This window comes from Hyperolius riggenbachi, chromosome 10 (assembly GCF_040937935.1).
Source record: "Hyperolius riggenbachi isolate aHypRig1 chromosome 10, aHypRig1.pri, whole genome shotgun sequence".
Taxonomy (NCBI): Eukaryota; Metazoa; Chordata; class Amphibia; order Anura; family Hyperoliidae; genus Hyperolius; species Hyperolius riggenbachi.
In genome coordinates this window covers 216568095-216594040 of record NC_090655.1, presented here as the reverse complement: position 1 = coordinate 216594040, position 25946 = coordinate 216568095, and the positions used below count along the sequence as shown (strand labels likewise).

The window sequence follows — 25946 nt, the reverse complement described above, 5'->3', positions numbered from 1 at the left end:
CTATGCAAATTGCGGCTATAAATAAATTTTATCAGGCGTTCCAGGTGCCCAAGTCTCTATTGCTACTAATTGCTGCTTTGCAGCAGGGTTTTCTTTCATGTTAGGAGTGTGGGAGCCCTTAGGGGGTAAGGTTAGGCACCACTATGTTAAGGTTAGGCATCAGTAGAGGGAGGGTTGAAGATTACCAGGATTTTACTATTGGAATTAAGTAGTACTATATTGGTAATTTTACAGATATTCCACTAGTGACAATATCTGGCACCCTTTTTTTCCAGGCACCTTTTCCCATGTACTGCTTTCAAGATGCACACAATTTGCATTGTATATTCATGCAAGCAAGAAATTATATAATATATACAAAAATATGTACTATAAACAGTAGATAGATAGATTATAAGCATATACCCATATACCATGGCTAAATACCTATTTAACATTATTATTAAAATGTTAATATTTTATAATATTGCCGGTCCAGTATATAAAGTCATCAGCGTGGCTCAGCTGTCTCTCCACATGACATTTCAGATTTTACAATTCACATTATTATTTACTACAGAACCCACAAGCGCCTCTTACTTCACCCCTATGGCCCCAGCACTTCCGTTCTATGCGGTCCACCTCTGACCAGCTGTTTCCTGATCCATAGTGACCCGTCCTCCATTCAATACGTGCGGCGGCCATCTTCTTGTAGTGCATTCTTCTAGTACTGCATTAAGAAAGCTGGGGCTTGGTTAAATTTTATTGTTTATATTTGCACAGTTTTTTTCTAACTCGTCGGAAATGAAAACTGACCTAATAAAGAAAAAAAGTAATGTATGCATAAACATGTTTTGGTGCCAGCAGCAGCCATTTTGCTGTACAAGGAAGGAAACATCCCCTCTCCCAGCAGCCCTGTTGAATTGAGAGCTGGCTGCACGGTGAGGAGGTGGTAATTAATATTCTCTTTCTTTTCTCCTCGTTCTGTGTCCTTTCTTTATTTTTTTCTTTTAATTTCATTGTATTCTACAGAGGGCAGTGAAATCAGCAAAGGGGTTTCCAGCACTCTTTGTATACTGGATGGAGGTGCCGTGAATTTCCTTACTTGTCAGTTACCTACAGGCTACACTACATGTTGTCTGAAGGAAGCAAAGTGTGGGTTGCTCAGTACAAAGAAAGGAGGTACAATTTATCACAATGAAGGATTTTAGCAAGTTCACATTATAAAATAATATGATGAGGTCTGCATTGTGCAAGTTCAATTTCATTTGGAATTTTATCCTAAAACATTGTGACTTATTTTTCTGTTAAATATCTGCAGATATGCGGTTAGTGGCTGCTAAGGCTACACAATAAGATACAAAAAGAGTGTATTAATCAAGAAGTCTGAGGAGATGCATAGGTTTTTATACAGAAACATGGCATGAATCTAGGAATGTATGTAGTTTTGCAGTCTGAATGAGAGCTATGAGATAAAGTGGTTATGGAAGTGATTAAAGTGGCTGTTAACTTATACCAGAGAGAAGTGGCATAGGATCCTCAGCTTTATGTTCAGTCAGACAGGGTGGCTGTTTAAGGGCTCTGCCTCTGACACCAGGGCTGTGGAGTTGGTACAGAAATCATCCGGCTCTTTATTTTATGAAACCACCGACTCCCGGTACTCAAAAGTTGCTCTGACTCCACAGCTCTGTCTGACACAGACAGGAGGCCAGGGTTTGAATCCTGTCTCTTCCTGTTCAGTAAGCCTGCATCTATTCAGTGAAAAGACCCTGTGCAAGACTCCCTAACACTTCTACTGCCTATAGAGCATGTCTTAGTGGCTGCAGCTCTGGTGGTTTGTGTGGAGATATATTTAGGTGCTGATGATATTAGGGAGTACAGAAACCTATTCTATCATTTTTATGTCTGCTGTATATCTTTCAGAGGTGGAGGTCAGCCAGTATGACTTGAAGATAGTGGCAGCTAGCTTCATGGACTATTAATGTGATTGTGTGTGGTGTCAATAGACAGACAAAGGGAACCTCATTACCTGTTTCTGGCTGTCCAGAGGAACTGTTCGCTGTGATCTTTTGTATTAATGTAGACAGCTGCCATTGTCTTCAGTGAATGGACCAGTCCCCTTCAATAGGCAAGGAAGTGGGTATTGTCTTGACCATATGAAGGTCTTTGAGTTTCTGCTAATGGGATTATCTGCCTGTCTTTTTGAACTCAGGAGACAGCCCATTGTCTCAATACACAAAGCAAGCCTTAGCGCATAGCTAGAGTTGATCTCGACTTCTGGTCGAACAAGCGGCATGCTCCTGCCGACAACGTTGAGACTTTCAAGTTGGTAACGTTTTTTTAATCCCCATTTTTATTTTACGCAAATATCTGTGTGTGTTATCTTTGTAACTTTTATCTTGTAACTATTTTTACTTTGTTTTTTGTAATCTTTTGTATATATTAAGTTCTGCACTGTTCTATGTTTTTCTGGAATATTTAATTATTATTTAATAAGCTTGACTTCTGCCGTACTAAACTAACACTCATAGCCTAAAGGAGACTGAAGTGTAACCGTGTATAAGTTCATGCCTAATTGTACGCTTGAGCAACACTACCGTATGAAATTGTAATTGCATTGTGTGTGGGGGCGTTTGTCATACGTTGGCCTAAGCGCGCAGCTGACCCAACGTACGAACAACGCCAGTGCAAGTAGCGACAGCAGAGTGGCTAACAGTATCGTTCGGAACGACTGGTAGTGGGTTTTCGCTTCACGACAGTGTAAGATTGCAACTGTGTGTGTGTGTGGGTGCGTGGCGTTCCCGTATTCGGCCTAAGCGCAAAGCTGACCCGAATATGAAAACGCGGAGTGCGCGCTGAGGACTCAACAGCAGAGTGGAAGAGTCTAGCGAACAGCTAGTGGTGGCAGTGGGAAGTGTTTGAGGGGTTCCAGACTTGTTTGTAGCTTAAATAAGGCTGTTCCCCGCTTAATCTGGTCAAACCCGCAGTCGGGAACCGTATACGCAGGCGTGCCGCGGGCCGGTTCCTGACATAATTGGCTGGCAGTGGTGGAATCGTTTAGTACATTAGTACGCAGTTTAGCTCGCTATTCTGAGTACTAAAGGCTGGAAGCTTGCTAGAAGCAACTAGCCTACAGAAGTCTACTCAGTGCAGAATCTATATACGTTTTTTTTGTTCAAAGATACACACGTGGTATTTTGCTTTCCCTTCCCCCCTTTTTTTTCTTTTTCTTTTTTGCAACACGATGGCTCAGAAAGCATCCAGCTATGCAAGGCAAAACAAAGAGATGCTACTCAACCTGTGTGAGCACAAAGGCATCGAGACGGTGAGCGGCCAGACGAAGGTGCAGTTGGTTCGTGCCCTCGAGGAGTATGAGGCAGAGCAAGCCCGTGCTTCAACGTCAGCGGATGCAGCTCACGACACGCCAGAGGAGGAATCGCTCCCGCCACAGAATGCGAGTGGAGACGATGTCCTGGACGATCCACCGAGCAGGGAGATGCCATCTCTGGAAGCTGATCTACAGCTACTGAACTCGGCTGATCCTGAACTGCGCCTAAAGCTGATCCTACTGCACCGACAGGCAGAGGAGGGGAGAGCTGAACGGCGACGCCAGGCCGAGAGTGAAAGACGCCGGGCAAAGGAGGGGAGAGCTGAACGGCAACACCAGCTGGAGCTGGCTAAACTTCAGCAGCAGAACCGGTCTGCTGGACCCGCAGAACGCGAAGGTGAGCGAGTCCACAGAATCCCCCTGGATAAGTTCCCCGCTATGGACAAGGACTCTGACATCGACACTTTCCTACAGGGGTTTGAAAGGACTTGTCGGCAGTATGGGGTGCCCCGTGAGCAGTGGGCAAGATACCTCACACCAGGGCTGAGAGGCAAGGCCCTGGAGGCGTTTGTGAGTCTCCCCCAGGAGGAAGAAACAGACTTTGAGGCAATTAAGAAAGCCATAGGTGTATCGAAAACGTTTCAGGACAGTGCAGCGAGGTCCTAATGACAGTTACCTGGATCACGCGTGCAACCTGCGCACTGCCTTCCAGCAGTGGGTAAAAGGACTGTCAGTCAAAACCTTGGATGCCCTGCAGGAGCTGATGATAAAAGACCAGTTCCTACACACCTGTCCTGTTGAGGTCCGGCTGTTTGTGCTGGATCGAGAACCCAAGACAGTGGATGAGGCTGCGGAAATGGCCGATGCCTACACCGCCCATAGAGCACCTGAGTCCCGGAGGACTACTACGCCCAGCTGGAGAGGAGAACAGATTGCTAAACCTGGGTCACCCAGCACCCAGAGGAGGCAAGCACCGCTGTCTCCGGGATTCAAGCAACCTGACACTCGGAAATGCTTTGTATGTGACAGGGTGGGTCATATCAGCACGACTTGCCCAGAGAGGAAGAGGGAGGCCCCAAAATCCAGTGAGGCTTCAAACGCCAGTGAAGTCCCAACGGCTTTGTGTGCTACCAGGAATGCCACTGGCTATGCAGAGAATCTGCAGCTTGTCACGGTTGGGGGTACAGTTGCCACTGGGCTGAGAGACACTGGAGCAGAAGTGACTCTCATACATCCCCAGCTTGTGAACCTGGAGCAGTACATACCTGGGAAAATGATTGCTGTCAGAGGAATTGGGGGTGTCACCCCAGCAATACCCACCGCCTTGGTCCACCTGGATTGGGGGGCCGGCAGCGGACTGAAAGAAGTTGGGGTAACTGACAAAATCCCCACCAACGTTTTGCTGGGTACTGACCTGGGACGGTTAGTGGCCCGGTATGAGCCTGCTCCAAACCCTGTGGAGCCCGCCTCCCCAGCAGAAGTTCAGGACTATTGCAAGGTACTGTGTGATAATGCTGGGCAAGTGGGGAGTGCTGGTGAGGCCCCAGGGGCTATGGACTGTGTACTAGAAGCCAGCCCTAGTGATTCTCCAGTGCCTAGGCCTGGAGTGGGACATGTTGATACAAGGAATGCAGAACCGGATGATGTCATTTATGACGCACGGACTATCGATGCAATCGATGCTGGAACTGTTGATGCTACGGGTGAAGGGCTGAGTAGCAATGGGTGTAATACTGCAGATAATGTTGATGTTTTATGTGATGTCCCAAATGACAATATATGTAGGGCTGATAATGCTGATGTCATATGTGTTGTGCTACATAATGCTGTGTGTCATGTGGACACTCCGTCAGCTGCAGGAGTAATCGCTGGGCTGCAGCAGGTGGACTGTCCACTGAAGGGGCAGATGGCACCAGGCCAGATCCTTCCCCTTCAGATGGTTTCAAGACCAAAGGTGATGTGGTTTATGATATGGGTAAGGTGGGCGCTCCCTCGGCTGCCGTGGTAACCCGCAGCGCTAGCGAGTCTACAGCAGAGGGACTGTCCACTGAAGTGACAAATGTTGCTGGGTCAGCAACATCCACTTCGGAACCTGGCTCTGAGGGCCCAGGAGCCTCTCCGTCTGCAGCCTTCCTAGAATGTGTGACAGGCAGCACTGAGCTCTCTGGGGCTGTTCGATTTGACAGCAGCCTGGAAGAGCTCTGGGGGCTAGCCAGCAGGTCACCAGCTGGGAGGGGCGGGCTGAGAGGGTTCTGGGAAGTTATTCCCTCGGAGCTGTCCGAAGTGGAGGAGGCAGCCCGGCAGAGAATCGTTCCCCAAAGGGACCGAGAGATAGCTCCTGCCACTATAGAGAAAGTGCGTGTAGCGACGGTTGGAACCCTCCCCCAGCTGCAGCACTGTCTCTATGGTCGCGAATTCACGGTCGTCACTGACCCACATTCCCCTGGTTGGTTACGTCCGGTTGCCAAGGGCAACGACACATTGCAGCAACCTGACCTAGCTTTCCAGTCGTGTAGCTTGGAGCTAACTGACAGGTGGGGAACCCTCCTGAGGATGCTAAAGGGTTACCCCACCCGGCCAGGCCGTCAATGTAGGCTATGGCAGGATGATTCGTTAGAATCACCTGCCAGCGCTATCCGGAAGGGGAGCAATCATGGGAATGCTGATGGGCTGTCCCGTCAGGCAGAACCAACAGTGTAGGTGCAGGCAGGATGAACTGGGAAGATCATCTGCCTTGCACCAAGTTAACGGCGGAGGTGTGGAGATATATTGAGGTGCTGATGATATTAGGGAGTACAGAAACCTATTCTATCATTTTTATGTCTGCTGTATATCTTTCAGAGGTGGAGGTCAGCCAGTATGACTTGAAGATAGTGGCAGCTAGCTTCATGGACTATTAATGTGATTGTGTGTGGTGTCAATAGACAGACAAAGGGAACCTCATTACCTGTTTCTGGCTGTCCAGAGGAACTGTATGCTGTGATCTTTTGTATTAGTGTAGACAGCTGCCATTGTCTTCAGTGAATGGACCAGTCCCCTTCAATAGGCAAGGAAGTGGGTATTGTCTTGACCATATGAAGGGCTTTGAGTTTCTGCTAATGGGATTATCTGCCTGGCTTTTTGAACTCAGGAGACGGCCCATTGTCTCAATACACAAAGCAAGCCTAGTCAGGAAAAGACTAACACATGTCAACAGGATATTTGTTGTTCTCAAGATTATGACAAGCGTTCGGTGATGTCAGAAACGGGGAAAGTGCATTAGTTCCTGGGGGCTGGACATTAAATGCCCCAGGGGACACTTCAGACTATTTAAGCTGACCCAGGAAAGCCACCGGTATCTGCTCTTGGAGTTAGCACATAGCTAGAGTTGATCTCGACTTCTGGTCGAACAAGCGGCATGCTCCTGCCGACAACGTTGAGACCTTCAAGTTGGTAACGTTTTTTTAATCCCCAATTTTATTTTACGCAAATATCCGTGTGTGTTATCTTTGTAACTTTTATCTTGTAACTATTTTTACTTTGTTTTTTGTAATCTTTTGTATATATTAAGTTCTGCACTGTTCTATGTTTTTCTGGAATATTAAATTATTATTTAATAAGCTTGACTTCTGCCGTACTAAACTAACACTCATAGCCTAAAGGATACTGAAGTGTAACCGTGTATAAGTTCATGCCTAATTGTACGCTTGAGCAACACTACCGTATGAAATTGTAATTGCATTTTGTGTGGGGGCGTTTGTCATACGTTGGCCTAAGCGCGCAGCTGACCCAACGTACGAACAACGCCAGTGCAAGTAGCGACAGCAGAGTGGCTAACAGTATCGTTCGGAACGACTGTTAGTGGGTTTTCGCTTCACGACAGTGTAAGATTGCAACTGTGTGTGTGTGTGTGGGTGCGTGGCATTCCCGTATTCGGCCTAAGCGCAAAGCTGACCCGAATACGAAAACGCGGAGTGCGCGCTGAGGACTCAACAGCAGAGTGGAAGAGTCTAGCGAACAGCTAGTGGTGGCAGTGGGAAGTGTTTGAGGGGTTCCAGCCTTGTTTGTAGCTTAAATAAGGCTGTTCCCCGCTTAATCTGGTCAAACCCGCAGTCGGGAACCGTATACGCAGGCGTGCCGCGGGCCGGTTCCTGACAGTTTGAGTCTGCCAGGAGAAAAGCGCATTATAAATGTACTATGTCTTGTCTTGTCTATTACTGAAGGGTTTGGGTCACAAGAAGTGTTTCTATACTTAAGAGTACAGAGGTCCATTTTGGAGGTCTTTCTCTCATCTCATTCTCTCATTGTGTGGTGCCCTTTAAGATTTAAAGTGAAGGGATAGTCCACTCTTTTTGGCTTTGCATTTTAGAATACTGTTCCTCAGGATTCTTACAGGCATCAAAAATATGAAATCTGACCTACCTAATCATGCCTGAAGCTGAGCTGTCACATAAAGCCAATAGTCTGAGAAAATATTTCTACTTCTACTGGATAGCCCTCAAATGCCTGAGCGTCTCTGCATTACTGGAGAACCAAATAAGATCCCAGATTAGTCTCACCATTTGACCAATGATGCATGCTGGTTTTTAAAACTCAGTTTTTATTATTATGAAAGATGCACAGAAATGACATATATTAAATGTAGTAAATTATTCAGGATACCAACTTTTTATTATTATTTATATAGCACTGACATCTTTTGCAGCACTGTACAGAGTATATAGTCTGGTCTCTAACTTTCCCTCAGAGGAGCTCACAATCTAATTCTTATCATGGTCATATGTCCATCATAGTCTTGGAACAATTTAGGGGGGAAGCCAATTTAGCTTATCTGTATGTTTTTTACATGTGGGAGGAAACCAGAGTGGCCAGAGGAAACCCACACAGACACGATCTAAAACATTGTTTCTCCTGCGCACAGTGTCATCTCACCCTATTATGCTGCAGATTATGCTGGCTCGGTTTCATGGAGGTGTCCGCCATGGTTTCTGCAAATTCTGCTAATTAGATTACCTGCAGTGCTTGAGATCGTTATGTAATATTTCACATTTGCCTCAGACACTAAAAGGCTATCTCTGCCTCTTGGTGTCCCTAGAAGAGAATGTTTACATTGAAAGAGGTAAAACAATGATTCAGTACTCATTCACAGCTATTCATAGACAATGGAAAAGTCACTATCGAAAACCGCATGAGAGCATTTTTCACTGGCTTCCGAATTCTCAGAAACAAATGTGCCACAGAGCTGCACCTGACAGGACTAAAAATGTCGCCACCTGTAATAAATTTCAGAATGTACCGGTAATTCTGGGTGAGGAAAGTTTTTACAATAGGCAAACATTAACTAAATTATAAATATTGTACAAAAAAATAATAAGCTATAATAAGTGTTACTTTCACTACAGTACCTCTTCAACTGAAATTTGTTTTCTGCAGACCAACACTTCATGGTTAATCATTATGATGGAGAATCAGCACCCCCTCCCATCTTCAGGTAAGTAGAGACCTCAGTAGTATTTCACATAAAGGGGAGAACAGTAGAGATGATAAATTAGATGCTAATTTTCTAAGTTGGTGCAAAATTTGTTGCAAATTGAATGCAGCCTTGGAACTGGAACAATGAAGTGCAGCTGTGGACTAGCCAGATTCCAATCTGCATGCAAATTGAACAAATTTGCCTCATCTTTGTAAATTAGCATCCCTATTATTATTTCTGGAGAGCAATATGGAGGATTCACCTGGATACACCTATCCCCTGATATAAAGACATAACAACTATGCACCTAACCAATTTGCGTTTCCTACAGGTGGACGAAGAAATAGAAGTTCACCAGGGACCAGGGACAATCCTTGTTATTCCCGGAGTTCTATGCAAGAGGATAGCGACCTTCAGCGATATAATCAGGTACAGTCTTACTAAATTGCAAGCCACGTTGTCAGTGTGACTTTCGCTTAGACTTTATTGATCTCATAACTTTATTTGTCTTCAGTCCTCATATCCTGAACATCTCATGGTCTTGCTGCTTTCACCTGGGCAAACATATCCAATGTTAGATCACTTGCTGTCCCTAGAGACTACCATACATCTAGCTTATGCTCTTTCTATCCTCTTCGCCTCTCCACATATGGTGCTCCTCTCCCACTAACTGCTCGCTCTTTTCCTCCAGTTACCGACTAATGTCTTCACTCATAACTTCTTCCAGTGGATGGCTACAAGACTTTCACCAAGGCTGCTTCCATTTTCTGGAAATTCCTCCCCTACTATTAGGCTTGTCCCTACTTTAAAGTTTATCTTCAGTCAGAGAAATAAGATAGATAGAAATAAGAAGTATTGCCTTTCACATGGACAGGCTGAAAACCAATATCTTATTATTATTATTATTATTATTATAAATAGTTTTTCACACTTTGCTGTTTGAGTGTCTTCTATCCTTTGTCTGGTCCTGATTTCTGCTCTTGGAGCTTCAGGGAAATACAGACTAGACTCATCTGCTTTTGCTAATGTCTTGCCTGAACAATTCTCTTTACTCCTCCTACATCATCTGAGTCTGCTAAATCCTGTTTGCATGTCATACATTTTCGCATTGTGAACAGAGCTGCGTAATCAGGCATACAAATACTGGGAAATGGATGTGTGTGTGCGTGCGTGTATGTGTGTGTGGTCATTTAAACATACTTTAAAAACTACCTACTTAAACGCAAAGTTCACCCTCCCATATGTTTCATTGAGTTTTCTTTATTTTATGTTTCATTGTTCGTATTGGCGAGTATGGAACCTATACTATTGCTTATACTATTGGCATATTTGATGCAGCTATTCCAGATGCTATCCCAAATGACTTGTTGCACAAGACATGATGCTGCTAGGAGAGTGGTGGCTGCTTCCATAGCACAAAGCAGATCACTTCACCCTGTCCAGCTCCTCCCACTGCTCTCTCTTGTGGAGACAACTGTAGCAAATTATTAGCACCACCTTTCAGTACCTCCCTCACTACCTCATGTGGGATAAGGGAAGGAGTACGTAGCATAGACTGCTATTCAATCAACTAAGCAGCATCTGATTATCCTCACAGTATCTGTCCTGGAAGATTGCTGGCAGTGGTGTTTACTATACTACCCCTGGTGGTTGTCCATCACATGTTTTTTTGCCCTGTTCACACTTGCTTATCGATGTTGCTACTATTAGAATTTGCTTTGTAAAGGTCTGGATTTAGGTGGACCTTAAATCTCTCTAACTTTTTGACTTTTCTAGAGTGGTAACTTGATTGTTATCAAAGTTGAGCCTGAAGATGAAGAGATGTGTGAGGACCATAACGAGGTGTCAGTTGAAGGAGACAATTTTCCAGGTGAGGTGGAAACACTATGGGGGTCTGCTTATAAAAATCATAATTTGCCCCGTAAAATAATGCACTTTTCTAGAAACATAATTTGCTTTCTTTCTGAAGGATTTATTTTGTCTGGTTATTCACTTAAGTACCAGCGGTCTCTGCCTCCTTAAGGACCAGAGACCACTGGTAAAAGAAACGGCGGAATACCGACTAATCGCCGCCGCAATCGCTGTCCACGCCGCATGCCGGGAACCTTAGGCCACCCATTCTGCCGTCTCTATGACGGCTGAGTTCTGTAAGCTGATCAGGAACCGCTTTCATTGGTTCCAGGCCATATCTATCAATGTAAGCCAATGGGAGTTGCTTACATTGATAAACAGGGTCAGGAGCCAATGAAATCGGCTCCTGACTGGCTCACAGGGCTCTGCTGTTATAGAGACGGCAGAGCGAGTAAGCTGAAGCGGGGAAACAGCGGCGAGTTTGGTGAGAATGTGCAGCATCGGTGAGCTGAAACCTATGCCCTGGCAGCCACATCAGCATCAAAACAGGGTGTAGATTTCAACTAGCATCATCCTTAACAAGTTAATTAGGAGCAGAGTTTGCAGAGGACTCAATTAAAGTGGGCTTGTCAACCCCAAATAAACTAATATGCAGGCTTCAGCCTTCTACGCACGCTAGATGGAACTTGTCCAAGGCGGCTGATATGACTGTTTCTGCAGAGAATCCAGTGTGTGTACAGTGGCTTCCGATGCTCCCTGACGTCGCCCAGCAATCAACCTGGCAGATCGACTCAACTGTGCGCTGAGAAGATTCTGGTCTTCTCATTTTGTGACCGAAGTATTAGAGTTTTAATAGTAGTATTCTAGTGAACCCTCTTGCCTTATTTCTTTCAGTATTGACTGGTAGATCTTCTAGCAGTCCAGGAAACTCTCAGTAGCTCTCTCCTCATCCACAATTCAAAAGCATCCATTTTTCTATGAATGACCTGATTTATAGTCCAACTTTCAAAGCCATATGTTACTACTGTGAAGACCATAGCTTTAACTCTCCTGTTCTTCATTTGTAAAGTGACATCTTTATCCTTTAGTATCTTGTTCAAATTTGCCATAGTTTTCCTCCCAAGTAACAATCATCTCTTTATCTCATGGCTACAGACACCATCTCCAGAGATCTTTGGTCCCAGGAAGATGAAATCTGTTATTTCTATTTTTTCCCCATCTATTTGTAGATGGTTCATTGGAGCAAATTACATGACTTTAGTTTTCTTGATGTTAAAGTTAACCCGCGTCGAAGCTCGGGTTCTAAACAAGTCCTTACCCTGAACAGAGGGAATCCTCGGGATCCTGTTGAAGCTTCCCTCGCTTGTCTGAATCCTCCTGTTGCTGAACGCGACCCCTTCCACATTGGGGCCACACAGCACTACTTCCTGATTCATAGATGCGTATTACACGTTCTTGCATGCGCAGTAGCATGGAGCCCTCTGCTCTGGCTTACTGCCCATGCGCGGGCGGTCCCGCACATCTAATGCACATCCATAAATCGAGAAGAGGAGCTGTGCGGCTCGATATGATAAGTGACAGTGCATTGTCGCTAATCTTCGGGAGGGGGAGGGGGCTCAGTGATGGGGGTCCTTACAGTAGAGAAGAAAGCCTCAATAGGATCCTGAGGCTTCCTTCACCTTAGGTAAGTATCCAATTTTGTACCCGAGCTTCGGCCTGGGTACACTTTAATCAGTAGACCAGCTTTGGCACTTTCTTGTTTGACATTCATGATCAGGTTCTACAATTCTTCATCAGTTTCAGCCTTCAGAGTGGTATTCCGTATTACATATTCAGCATATAAACAGTATGCACCCTTACTGTTCCTAAATTGCCACTACCCAGGCCTCTTACTTGTGAGGCAGTGATTGAAAAACTGCCTTATTACCAACACAGTAATAAATTGATAATTAATGGTTATTGAATGTGTAGTTGCAATATTTTATTTGGAAATAAAGGTGCATTTTTTCAGTTTTGCATCCATCACTCCCCAAAATGTTCACCCCCAAAAATTGAATTCCTGGATCCAGTTGAGGGACTTAGAAACTCTACTTTATAATTGTGTGATTTCACTTTGGATTCAGGAGGCACCCAAGATAATTTTTATAATTTAGACGCAAGGGTCCCAGAGCCTCAGAATTCGTTATGATCCAGGCTTCCTTTTATAAAAGAAGTCTACCGCTATATCCTCGATTCTAAATTTGAGTATAGTAATCAAACCTGCTGTATGCATCTCCTTGAGCTTAATATGAACAGGTCTAAGGCCACATACAGACATCAGACCATAGTCTTTGGAAAATGAAAGATCACAGACCAATCTTACCACCCTTCCTGTAGTATAAGAGCCATACTCTACACAGTCTTTTCTATGGAGCTGAACTCCACATCAGAAAAAAATCATTGCAAGATGCTGCACACACAGATGCTGTACAGACACAAAAGATCAGTATCTGCAAAAGATCTGTTCCTGCCAAAAATCCATTCCTGCAAATTGCAATGATAGTCTGAGATCTGCAGATCATCATACACACATGATTTAGCTGACATTCATCTGCAGATCAGATCCACCATGATGGATTTTCAGATCTGCAGATCTGCAGATGAATGTCAGTTAAATCATGTGTGTATGATGATCTGCAGATCTCATAGACTATCATTGCAATTTGCAGGAATGGATTTTTGGCAGGAACAGATCTTTTGCAGATACTGATCTTTTGTGTCTGTACAGCTTCTGTGTGTGCAGTATCTTGCAATGATTTTTTTCTCATGTGGAGTTCAGCTCCATAGAAAAGACTGTGTAGAGTATGGCTCTTATACTACAGGAAGGGTGGTAAGATTGGTCTGTGATCTTTCATTTTCCAAAGACTATGGTCTGATGTCTGTATGTGGCCTAAGAGGGGACACTTTGTTTCAACCGAATCGGAAATTGGTGCCAATTAACCACTTGACCACTGAGGGTTTTTACCTCTTTAGGACCAGAGCAATTTTCACCTGTCAGCACTCCTCCCATTCTTTCGCCAATAACTTAATCACAACGACTTGATCTATAGCTTGTTTTGTTCGCCACCAATTAGGCTTTCTTTGGGAGGTACATTATGCTAAGAATTATTTTATTCTAAACACATTTTAATTGAAATAATGAGAAAAAAATGTCGGTTTTCGACCATTAGAGTGTTAAAATAAAATGTTTTATTGTGTATAAAACCCACACATTTTATTTTCCCATTTGTCCTGGTTATTGCAACGTTTAAAATAATTCCCTAGTTCAATGTTAGTTGCAATATTTTATTTGGAAATAAAGGTGCATTTTTTCAGTTTTGCATCCATCACTAATTATAAGCCCGCAAATTAAAAAATCAGTTTTATGCCCTTGTCACATACCTATTAAAAAGTTCAGTCCCTAAGGCAACTATTTATGTATTTTTATGTAATTTTATACATATATATGGTGTGTGTTTTGGTACTATGGGAAGTGTGGGAGGGAAATTGTTAATTTTAGATGTAAATGTAGGTATTTTTATTGAATAAAATGCTTTTTGATGTAGTTTTACTATTTGGCCACAAGATGTCCTCAGTCATAATTTCCGATTCACTTATGTAAGGACGTGAATCGGAAGTTATGTGTGCACAATAACAGGAAAATTCATTGGAATGGGGACTTACATTTACTGCGTTCCCATTCATTGATGTCCCCGCTAACCGGCAGTAACGGTAGCTGCGGCCGCCTGCTCCCATTGACTAATTATCGCGTACCTGGGACTTCAAGTGAAGTTTTCCAGGACGTGATTATACTGCACCTGGTGCAGTAAGTGGTTAAAGGACAACTGAAGTAAGAGGTATACGGAGGCTGCCATATGTATTTCCTTTTAAGCAGTACCAGTTTCCTGGCAGCCCTGCTGTTCTATTTGGCTGCAGTTGTGTCTAAATCACACCAGAAGCAAGCATGCAGCTAATCTTGTCAGATCTGACAATAATGTCAGAAACACCTGATCTGCTGCATGCTTGTTCAGGGGCTATGGCTACAAGTATTAGAGACAGAGGATCAGCAGGATAGCCAGACATCTAGTATTGTTTAGAAAGAAAGAAATATGGCAGCCTCCATATGCCTCTAACTTCAGTTGTCCTTTAAAGGCAAGACTCACAGCTTTTCAATAGTAGTTCATTCTCACCAGGAAAGTAAACAGATTTTTAATAGGAGGTTGCCAAAATCAGTAGACAAGATAATATGTGGGCACCTGTTCTTTTAATTTTTAAAGTGAACCAGAACTCTTGCACAGGACAGAAGGAAAACAGAGAGAAATACACCCTTTATGTATTTAGAACGTTTATCCAGTCTAATTCCCCCTGTGTCTGTGTCTAATCAAAAGTTGTAAGCTGATATCTCCCCGTGTCATCTGACTGACGCGGCATATAAGCTCAGATAAGCTCTTTTGAAAGCGCAGGACGTTAACAATATATCTGCTTCTATGAAAGCAGGAAGCAGAAACAATGCAGATTTATTATAGGATTTGTATCAGCTGTAACAAAGAATTGTTTTTGTTTAAATATTATTATGCTGATGCTTATCTTTTAGAGCAGAGAGGAAGTTTTCAGTTCAGGTCCGCTTTAAGAGGAAAATAATTGTATTATTATTATTTTATGATTGCTTGTGTTTTCCTACAGATGGATCCAGTAGCAGAAGTCCAGCACAGAGATATAGCAGTCCTCTGTATTCCCAGGATTTTGCAGAAGAAGATGAAGATAACTCAGATGATGATCCAGTATGTGGAACTTGGGACTGTATCCTATAGTCAGTAGTGCATTTGGGTCATGTGACTTTTGCAGTGGCTTTTTAGAATTTGAACAAGGCCGAGCTTCCTTTTTCTTACCTTGATGTTCTTTATGGTTTGTTTTTATCTAGGATGACAATATAATTACTATTAAAGTAGAGGTGAAAGATGACGAGGAAGAGACTTACCCAGAGGGCGAGGAGTCGTCTAAAGAGGGGAATATTCCTCCAGAAATCAGCACAGGTGAAGAATGTTTACTAAATGCAGAAAAGAGTCACCCATTCTACCTTTTTAGTAACTACAACAATCCCCTCATCCACCAACATCCGTGAGCAATGTGGACACAGTATGTGCCCAGTGGGGGAGTCAGGAGACATCAGCCCCTATTAGAAGTAATGGGGAGACAGTATGTGGCCAGTGGGGGAGTCAGGAGACATCAGCCCCTATTAGAAGTAATGGGGAGACAGTATGTGCCCAGTGGGGGAGTCAGGAGACATCAGTCCCTATTAGAAGTAATGGGGAGACAGTATGTGCCCAGTGGGGGAGACAGGAGGCATCAGCCCATATTAGAAGTAATGAGGAGACAGTATGTGCCCAGTGGGTGAGTCAGGAGACATCAGCCCCTATTAGATGTAATGGGGAGACAGTGTGTGCCAGTGGGGGAGTCAGGAAACATCAGCTCCTATTAGAAGTAATGGGGAGACAGTATGTGCCCAGTGGGGAGTCAGGAGCCATCAGCCCCTATTAGAAGTAATGGGGAGACAGTATGTGCCCAGTGGGGAGTCAGGAGACATCAGGCCCTATTAGAAGTAATGGGGAGACAGTATGTGCCCAGTGGGGAGTCAGGAGACATCAGCCCCTATTAGTAGTAATGGGGAGACAGTATGTGGCCAGTGGGGGAGTCAGGAGACATCAGCCCCTATTAGAAGTAATGGGGAGACAGGATGTGGCCAGTGGGGGAGTCAGGAGACATCAGCCCCTATTAGTAGTAATGGGGAGACAGTATGTGGCCAGTGGGGGAGTCAGGAGACATCAGCCCCTATTAGTAGTAATGGGGAGACAGTATGTGCCCAGTGGGGGAGTCAGGAGACAGCCCCTATTAGTAGTAATGGAGAGACAGTATGTGCCCAGTGGGGGAGTCAGGAGACATCAGCCCCTATTAGAAGTAATGGGGAGACAGTATGTGGCCAGTGGAGGAGTCAGGAGACAGCCCCTATTAGTAGTAATGGAGAGACAGTATGTGCCCAGTGGGGGAGTCAGGAGACATCAGCCCCTATTAGAAGTAATTGGGAGACAGTATGTGGCCAGTGGGGGAGTCGGGAGACATCAGCCCCTATTAGAAGTAATAAGGAGACAGTATGTGCCCAGGGGGGGGGGGGGGAGTCAGGAGACATCAGCCCCTATTAGAAGTAATGGGGAGACAGTATGTGCCCAGTGGGGAGTCAGGAGACATCAGCCCCTATTAGTAGTAATGGGGAGACAGTATGTGCCCAGTGGGGGAGTCAGGAGACAGCCCCTATTAGTAGTAATGGAGAGACAGTATGTGCCCAGTGGGGGAGTCAGGAGACATCAGCCCCTATTAGAAGTAATGGGGAGACATTATGTGCCCAGTGGGGGAGTCGGGAGACATCAGCCCCTATTAGACGTAATGGGGAGACAGTATGTGGCCAGTGGGGGAGTCAGGAGACATCAGCCCCTATTAGAAGTAATCAGGAGACAGTATGTGGCCAGTGGAGGAGTCAGGAGACATCAGCCCCTATTAGAAGTAATGGGGAGACAGTATGTGCCCAGTAGGGGAGTCAGGAGACACCAGCCCCTATTAGAAGTAATGGGGAGACAGTATGTGACCAGTGGGGGAATCAGGAGACATCAGCCCCTATTAGAAGTAATGGGGAGACAGTATGTGCCCAGGGGGGGGGGGGGAGTCAGGAGACATCAGCCCCTATTAGAAGTAATGGGGAGACAGTATGTGCCCAGTGGGGAGTCAGGAGACATCAGCCCCTATTAGTAGTAATGGGGAGACAGTATTTGCCCAGTGGGGGAGTCAGGAGACAGCCCCTATTAGTAGTAATGGAGAGACAGTATGTGCCCAGTGGGGGAGTCAGGAGACATCAGCCCCTATTAGAAGTAATGGGGAGACATTATGTGCCCAGTGGGGGAGTCGGGAGACATCAGCCCCTATTAGACGTAATGGGGAGACAGTATGTGGCCAGTGGGGGAGTCAGGAGACATCAGCCCCTATTAGAAGTAATCAGGAGACAGTATGTGGCCAGTGGAGGAGTCAGGAGACATCAGCCCCTATTAGAAGTAATGGGGAGACAGTATGTGCCCAGTAGGGGAGTCAGGAGACACCAGCCCCTATTAGAAGTAATGGGGAGACAGTATGTGACCAGTGGGGGAATCAGGAGACATCAGCCCCTATTAGAAGTAATGGGGAGACAGTATGTGCCCAGGGGGGGGGGGGGGGGAGTCAGGAGCCATCAGCCCATTTTAAAATGAGGAGACAGTATGTGCCCAGGGGGGGGGGGGGAGTCAGGAGACATCAGCCCCTATTAGAAGTAATGGGGAGACAGTATGTGGCTAGTGGGGGAGTCAGGAGACATCAGCCCCTATTAGAAGTAATGGGGAGACAGTATGTGCCCAGTGGGGAGTCAGGAGACATCAGCCCCTATTAGAAGTAATGGGGAGACAGTATGTGCCAAGTGGGGGAGTCAGGAGACATCAGCCCCTATTAAAAGTAATGGGGAGACAGTATTTGTGCAGTGGGGCAGTCAGGACCCATCAGCCCCTATTAGAAGTAATGGGGAATATTCCTCCAGAAATCAGCACAGGTGAAGAATATTTACTAAATGCAGAAAAGAGTCACCCATTCTACCTTTTTAGTAACTACAACAATCCCCTCATCCACCAACATCCGTGAGCAATGTGGACACAGTATGTGCCCAGTGGGGGAGTCAGGAGACATCAGCCCCTATTAGAAGTAATGGGGAGACAGTATGTGCCCAGTGGGGGAGTCAGGAGACATCAGCCCCTATTAGAAGTAATGGGGAGACAGTATGTGGCCAGTGGGGGAGTCAGGAGACATCAGCCCCTATTAGAAGTAATAGGGAGACAGTATGTGGCCAGTGAGGAGTCAGGAGACATCAGCCCCTATTAGAAGTAATGGGGAGACAATATGTGCTCAATGGGGGAGTCAGGGGACATCCGCACCTATTAGAAGTAATGGGGAGGCAGTATGTGCCAAGTGGGGGAGTCAGGAGACATCAGCCCCTATTAAAAGTAATGGGGAGACAGTATTTGTGCAGTGGGGCAGTCAGGACCCATCAGCCCCTATTAGAAGTAATGGGGAAAAAGTATGTGGCTAGTGGGGGAGTAAGCAGACATCAGTCCCAATTAGAAGTAATGGGAAGCTAATGTGTGTCCAGTGAGAGAGTCAGATGCCATGTTAGAAGTAATGGGGTTACAGGAGGTGACTTGTAGCAGAGCAAGAGGCAGTTTGTACAGCATCTCAGTCTGTTGTACGAGAACAGAAATAATCGTCTTTATCTTATGGTTTACAGATGGAAGCTATAGAAGGCTAAGGAGAAGTACACGTTGCATTAATACTGCACTAGCTCGTGACACAGGACATTCTTCCGTTACTACAAAAAAACTGACGGTACGCTACAAGGGTCCTACTGCCCATGCTGGATTGCTTGGGGAATGTTGATAGAAATGGTTAATGGCAACTATTAGTACTTTGGATTTGGGCAGCACGGTGGCACAGTCACTGTCTCATATGTTCGCTCTGGGTACTCCGATTTCCTCCCACATCACAAAAACATATAGATAGGTTAATTGGCTCTCTCCACCCAAGTTGTAAGGATTAAATTGAGACCTTTAGTGAAGGGCTGTTAGGTGGCCATTCAACTATCAATTTTGCAGCCTGAACAACCCTACGATTCAATAATTTTATCACATTTCTTGAAAATCGGTGCCACAACAAGCAGGCTCGATCGACGATTCGACTGATTTCCGGCCAACACATCTCTCTCTGATAAGATTTGATCAGAGAGGGAGCTGTCTCTTGGTCGCTATGACTACAAGTCCACAGAAAAGAATGAACCTGCTGCTCAAACTGCTAAATCAGTCCACCAGGGAGTCTACGAGTTCACCAGTCCAGCACTTGAGAAAGGCCCCCAGGCTGAAATGTTGTGTTATTTGTGGTTATGGTACTATAATAAATTTGCAACTATTGCGAAAATCCAGGTAGAGACCCAGCCGCTCCTTTTGTTGGACTCTTGGTCGATTTACAGTGTATTTGCTAGATGTATGGGCACTTTAAGTGACACAACCATATAACCTGTAAAGTACTGGGGAAGATTTCAGCGCTGTTTAAATACACAATGATAATAACAATATGATTTACATAGCACTAGCTCTCCATGGTGTTGTACAATAGAGAGTACATACTGTAAAACTTCTGCATAATAAAAAAAATGATAGGATACAGCTGAGATACCGCAATGACATATAGTAGAATGTTATACAGTTAGGCTCACAGGTTTACATACCCTGGCTGGATTTGAGATTTTTCATAGAATATTAACCCATTCAGGTTCCGTGGTTTTCACGTGAGAAATGTTCACCTCCCATTCATTAGCCTATAACTTTATCACTACTTATCACAATGAACTGATCTATATGTTTTTTCCGCCACCAATTAGGCTTTCTTTGGGGGGTACATTTTGCTAAGAGCCACTTTACTGTAAACGCATTTTAACAGGAAGAATAAGAAAAAAATGGAAAAATTCATTATTTCTCAGTTTTCAGCCATTATAGTTTTAAATAAAATACATGCCTCCATAATTAAAACTCACGTATTGTATTTGCCCATATGTCCCGGTTATTACACCGTTAAAATTATGTCCCTATCACTATGTATGGCGACAATATTTTATTTGGAAATAAAGGTGCATTTTTTCTATTTTGCATCTATCACTATTAACAAGTTTAAAATAAAAAAAATATAGAAATATGTCATCTTTACATTGATATTTAAAAAGTTTAGACCCTTAGGTAAATATTTACATGTTTTTTTTTTTTATTGTAATGTTTTTTTTGTTTTTTTTTTATAGTAAACATTTTATTTGGGTAGTTTTGGGAGGGTGGGAGGTAAACAATAGATTTATAATGTAAATGTGTGTTCATTTTAATTTATTTTTATTTTCAGTTGTAGTATTACTTTTTGGCCACAAGATGGCGGCCATGAGTTTGTTTACATGACGTCACTCTAAGCGTAACACATGCTTAGAGTGACGCATCGGGGAGGAAACGGCCAGAAAAGGCGCAGCTTCCGAGAGAAGCTGTCACTTTTTCAGCGGGGGAGAGGAATAAGTGATCGGGCACCATAGCCCGATACATTGATTCCCTGGCTACCGAATCCGCGGCCGGGAGTGCGCGTGCACGCGCGCGATCGGCCCCGGGAGCGCGCGGTAGCGCGCATGGTTCCTGGACGTAGTTTCTACGTCCAGGAACCAAAATAGGTTAATGATAACACAAACATTTTCTTTCCTTCTAGGTAGGATGACTCGAAGCTGTGCGGAAAACCATGTTTTCTGCATTACGCTTTTTATCATTTCTCAGGGCGTTTTTGTGTGCGTTTCTCATTTGTGTTTTTTTTGCATTTTTAATGTGTTTGTGTTTTGTATTTTTTCAATACTTTCTCTTTATCAATGGAGTAAAATACAGTATTTATTTTGAGAAAACAAAAAAAAGCATCAAAAACGTATATAAAACACAGTCCTCTGCCCCCTAGTAGAGATACAGTAGAGATACACAAAGTGCGTTTTACATGCGTTTTTGAGAATTCTGCAGCTTGTTGTGTGTTTTGAAAAATGATAAAGAGCCTCATCCACAACTACCACAGAAGACTTCAAGCTGTCATTGATGTTAAAGGGGGCAATACATGGTATTAAGAACTGGGGCATGTAAACATTTGATCAGGGTCATTTGGACAGTTTGTGTAGTGATTATGATTTAATAAGAGTAGACACAATTGTTTGATGATAAATAGCTTCAGCCAACCACTAACCATAAGTGAAAGAAAGGTTTTTGTGTTATCATTCACATTCTATGTAAAATGGTTAAAGTGGATCCGAGATGAACTTTTACTCATTGCATAATTGTGTTACTTTCCTATTGTTTATAGGGCATTCCTCAAGCCAAATACTTTTTTTGTTTTTGTTTTAATACTCTAATTCCCTAGAAATATCTCTGTAAATGACAATCTTTTGCTTTTTTTACACACAATTGTCCATTTACAGAGATATTTCTCCCACCCAGCATGGGTATGTGTAAAAATACACCCCAAAACACATTATACTACTTCTCCTTAGTACGGCGATACCACATGTGTGGCACTTTTTTGCACCCTAACTGCGCTAAGAGGCCCAAAGTCCAATGAGTACCTTTAGGATTTCACGGGTCATTTTGAGAAATTTCATTTCAAGACTACTCCTCACGGTTTAGGGCCCCTAAAATGCCAGGACAGTATAGGAACCCCACAAATGACCCCATTTTAGAAAGAAGACACCCCAAGGTATTCCGTTAGTAGTACGGTGAGTTCATAGAAGATTTTATTTTTTGTCACAAGTTAGCGGAAAATGACACTTTGTGAAAAAATCTAATAAAAAGCAATTTCCGCTAACTTGTGACAAAAAATAAAATCTTCTATGAACTCACCGTACTCCTAACGGAATACCTTGGGGTGTCTAATTTCTAAAATGGGGTCATTTGTGGGGTTCCTATACTGTCCTGGCATTTTAGGGGCCCTAAACCGTGAGGAGTAGTCTTGAAATGAAATTTCACAAAATGACCTGTGAAATCCTAAAGGTACTCATTGGACGTTGGGCCCCTTAGCGCAGTTAGGGTGCAAAAAAGTGCCACACATGTGGTATCGCCGTACTCAGGAGAAGTAGTATAATGTGTTTTGGGGTGTATTTTTACACATACCCATGCTGGGTGGGAGAAATATCTCTGTAAATGACAATCTTTTGATTTTTTTTACACACAATTGTCCATTTACAGAGATATATCTCCCACCCAGCATGGGTATGTGTAAAAATACACCCCAAAACACATTAAACTACTTCTCCTGAGTACGGTGGTACCACATGTGTGGCACTTTTGTGCACCCTAACTGCGCTAAGGGGCCCAAAGTCCAATGAGCACCTTCAGGCTTTACAGAGGTACTTACAATTTAGCACCCCCCCACTTGCCAGAACAGTTAACAAACCCCACAAATGACCCAATTTTGGAAAGAATACACGCTAAGGTATTCCATGAGGGCCATGGTGAGTTCATAGAAAATTTTATTTTTTGTCACAAGTTAGCGGAAAATGACATTTTGTGGAAAAAAAAAACACAATTTCTGCTAACTTGTGACAAAAAATAAAATATTCTTTGAACTCACCATGCACCTAACGGAATACTTTGGGGTGTCCTCTTTCCAAAATGGCATCATTCGTTGGGGTCTGTCCTGGCATTTTAGGGTCTCTGCAATCATTACATGTATGGCCAGTATTAGGAGTTTCTGCTATACGCCTTATATTGGGCATAAGGGTAATGCACTCTGGGCTGAAAGGAAAAATGAACGTCAAACAATCAATCAATCAATGTGGATGAAAAAATATCTGCCAAAAAAATTTGAAAAAAAATAAAGAGGGGAAGGCGTCTGCCAGGACATAGGAGCTGCCGCCCCAAAAATCCAAACCCACCAGCTCGTATGCCCTGGCAAACCTGATTTATCCATTCACACCGATCGATGTGGATGAACAAATCATTGCCAGAGTTCTTTTTTGATACAAAGTGTTTGCCAAAGCATATGAAACCCCAACACCACTCCTCGGCCCATATGGCTCGGCAAACGTATCTTTTTGACTGCGGAGGAGAAATCTCGTCCTGCAGCGCTACATGCACCGACTTGTGTGTAAGCTGACAGACGCGCAATGTTCTGTCAGGATGCACCATCAGTGCTGCAGCTGATTGGTCGGTCTGGATAGAAAAAAGAGAGAAGGAAAAAGACAAAACAATACAAAAAGGAGGGGAAGGCGTCTGCCAGGACATAGGAGCTGCCACCCCAAAAATCCAAACCCACCAGCTCGTATGCCCTGGCAAACCTGATTTATCCATTCACACCGATCGATGTGAATGAACAAATCATTGCCAGAGTTCTTTTTTGATACAAAGTGTTTGCCAAAGCATATGAAACCCCAACACCACTCCTCGGCCCATATGCCTCGGCAAACGTATCTTTTTGACTGCGGAGGAGAAATCTCGTCCTGCAGCACTGCATGCACCGACTTGTGTGTAAGCTGACAGACGCGCAATGTTCTGTCAGGATGCACCATCAGTGCTGCAGCTGGTTAGTCGTTCGCTCGGTCCACCTGGAAGGTTATTGGATGGAAAAAGAGAAAAAAAAATACAAAAAAACCCAAAAAACAAGCAAGCAGCAAAGCAATTACTTCATTAACATTAACCACCCTGGCGTTCTATTAAGATCGCCAGGGCGGCTGCGGGAGGGTTTTTTTTAAATAAAAAAAAAACTATTTCATGCAGCCAACTGAAAGTTGGCTGCATGAAAGCCCACTAGATGGCGCTCCGGAGGCGTTCTTCCGATCGCCTCCGGCAGCCAGAAGTAACACGGAAGGCCGCAATGAGCAGCCTTCCGTGTTTGGCTTCTCCTGTCGCCATGGCGACGAGCGGAGTGACGTCATGGACGTCAGCCGACGTCCTGACGTCAGACGCCTCCGATCCAGCCCTTAGCGCTGGCCGGAACTATTTGTTCCGGCTGCGCAGGGCTCAGGCGGCTGGGGGGACCCTCTTTCGCCGCTGCTCGCGGCGGATCGCCGCAGAGCGGCGGCGATCGGGCAGCACGCGCGGCTGGCAAAGTGCCGGCTGCGTGTGCTGCTCTTTATTTCAGCAAAATCGGCCCAGCAGGGCCTGAGCGGCAGCCATCGGCGGTGATGGACGAGCTGAGCTCGTCCATACCGCTAAGATGGTTAATAAACTTTGAACTTTTTTAATAAAAAACTTAACATTGCAAACCAAACATTAACTTCTTTGCTTACCTGTTTTTTTTTTGTTTTTTTTTAACTTACCTCCCGAGGACAAACCTCTCCTCCCCCATGGAACAATGTGCGAAGTGCAAATCGCACAGAGTTGTGGCGAAGTACATTACGCAATTTGTCCCAAGTGAAAGGAGAGGTTTCTGGCAGCCCTGTGTATTAGGGTCTCTGGAAACCCGATGTTTGGTTTCACACTGCATATTGACATATCCGGTGGGTCGAGCCCGCCGCACCGTATCGTCCAAAACAGACCTTCAGGCAATACCACAAGAGTAGCATTCGGCCTAGTAATGAACTGCTTCGCCATAGACCAACATGACTTCCGGGCCGATCGATATTGCCACAGAAGCCACGCAGTAACGTAGGCATGCACTAGCGTTAAGTCAAGCACTTCCGGCGTAGGGGGGGACCGCAAAGTGTGACTTTTGCTAGGCATTTTGCCCTAACGCATCGCAGCAGTGTGAAATAGCACTGAGAGACCCTTGTGTGCCTACCGCTGTGTGTGGAGTTCCCTACTCTCTAATAGTGTACCTGCTCGTGGTACCTCTCAAAACACTCCCCTAGGCATAGGCCAGGCTGGTCAGGACAGGTGGGACAATAAACAGTGGTGTCACGCCTTATTCCAGCCCTGCTGCAGACACGACAGCGTTTTCTTCGGATTCGTTGACCTGGGGTACTCGGAATTGGATAGGCGTAATGCCTTCCATGCAGCCGGCTAGTTGCATCTTGGGGTTGGGCCACGGCACCTCCTGGATACAGGAGTTCCATCACGATCTGTTTATTAAATTGAATAAACGATCCAGTTCTCCCAGCCTTACTGTAGAGAACAAAGCTGTTGTAAATTGCCAATTGAATGAGGTAAAAAGACACTTTTTTATACCAGCGTCTTGTTTTTCGGGCAACTAAATAGGGCGCTAACCTCTGGTCATTGAAATCCACCCCTCCCATGTTAGTATTATACTCATGGAAGACAAGGGGTTTTTCAATGACCTGAGTTCGTCGTTGAATTTCAACTGTCGTGTCTGCGTGAATGGTGGACAGGAAGTAAACCTCCCTCTTGTCCTTCCATTTCACCGCGAGCAGGTCGTCAGCACATAAGGCGGCCCTCTGCCTCCGTTCAAGTCTGGTGGTAATGAGCCGTTGGGGGAAGCCCCGGCGACTAGGCCGCACGGTGCCACAGCATCGGATTTTTTCGATTTTTAAGTGCTGAAAGAGGGCCACACTTGTGTAATAATTGTCCACAAAAAGATGGTACCCTTTCTGGAACAAGGGTGACACCAAGTCCCACACAACCTTTCCACTGCTCCCCAGGTAGTCAGGGCATCCGACCGGCTCCAATTTTGAGTCTTTTCCCTCATAGACCCTAAAATAAGATGTATAGCCTGCGGCCCTTTCACAGAGCTTATAAAGTTTCACCCCAT

At 44.6% G+C, this 25946-nt stretch overlaps 1 protein-coding gene across 3 annotated transcripts in view; it reads left to right on the top strand.

Moving 5' to 3' along the window:
- The first annotated feature begins 683 nt into the window (after nucleotides 1-683).
- LOC137534477 (oocyte zinc finger protein XlCOF6-like) overlaps nucleotides 684-25946 on the top strand; it is a 34967-nt gene continuing 9704 nt past the window's right edge. Inside the window, exons 1-8 of one of the 3 annotated variants that reach the window (XM_068255988.1) lie at nucleotides 684-920; nucleotides 1012-1161; nucleotides 8720-8777; nucleotides 9091-9188; nucleotides 10536-10629; nucleotides 15312-15409; nucleotides 15550-15661; nucleotides 18979-19076. In XM_068255988.1, coding sequence (XP_068112089.1) covers nucleotides 8744-8777; nucleotides 9091-9188; nucleotides 10536-10629; nucleotides 15312-15409; nucleotides 15550-15661; nucleotides 18979-19076 — 534 coding nt within the window. In that variant the 5' untranslated portion in view covers nucleotides 684-920; nucleotides 1012-1161; nucleotides 8720-8743. Of the gene's footprint in view, nucleotides 932-1011; nucleotides 1162-8719; nucleotides 8778-9090; nucleotides 9189-10535; nucleotides 10630-15311; nucleotides 15439-15549; nucleotides 15662-18978; nucleotides 19077-25946 lie in introns of those variants that run through there. The other 2 variants (XM_068255987.1, XM_068255989.1) reach the window with 2 other exon arrangements.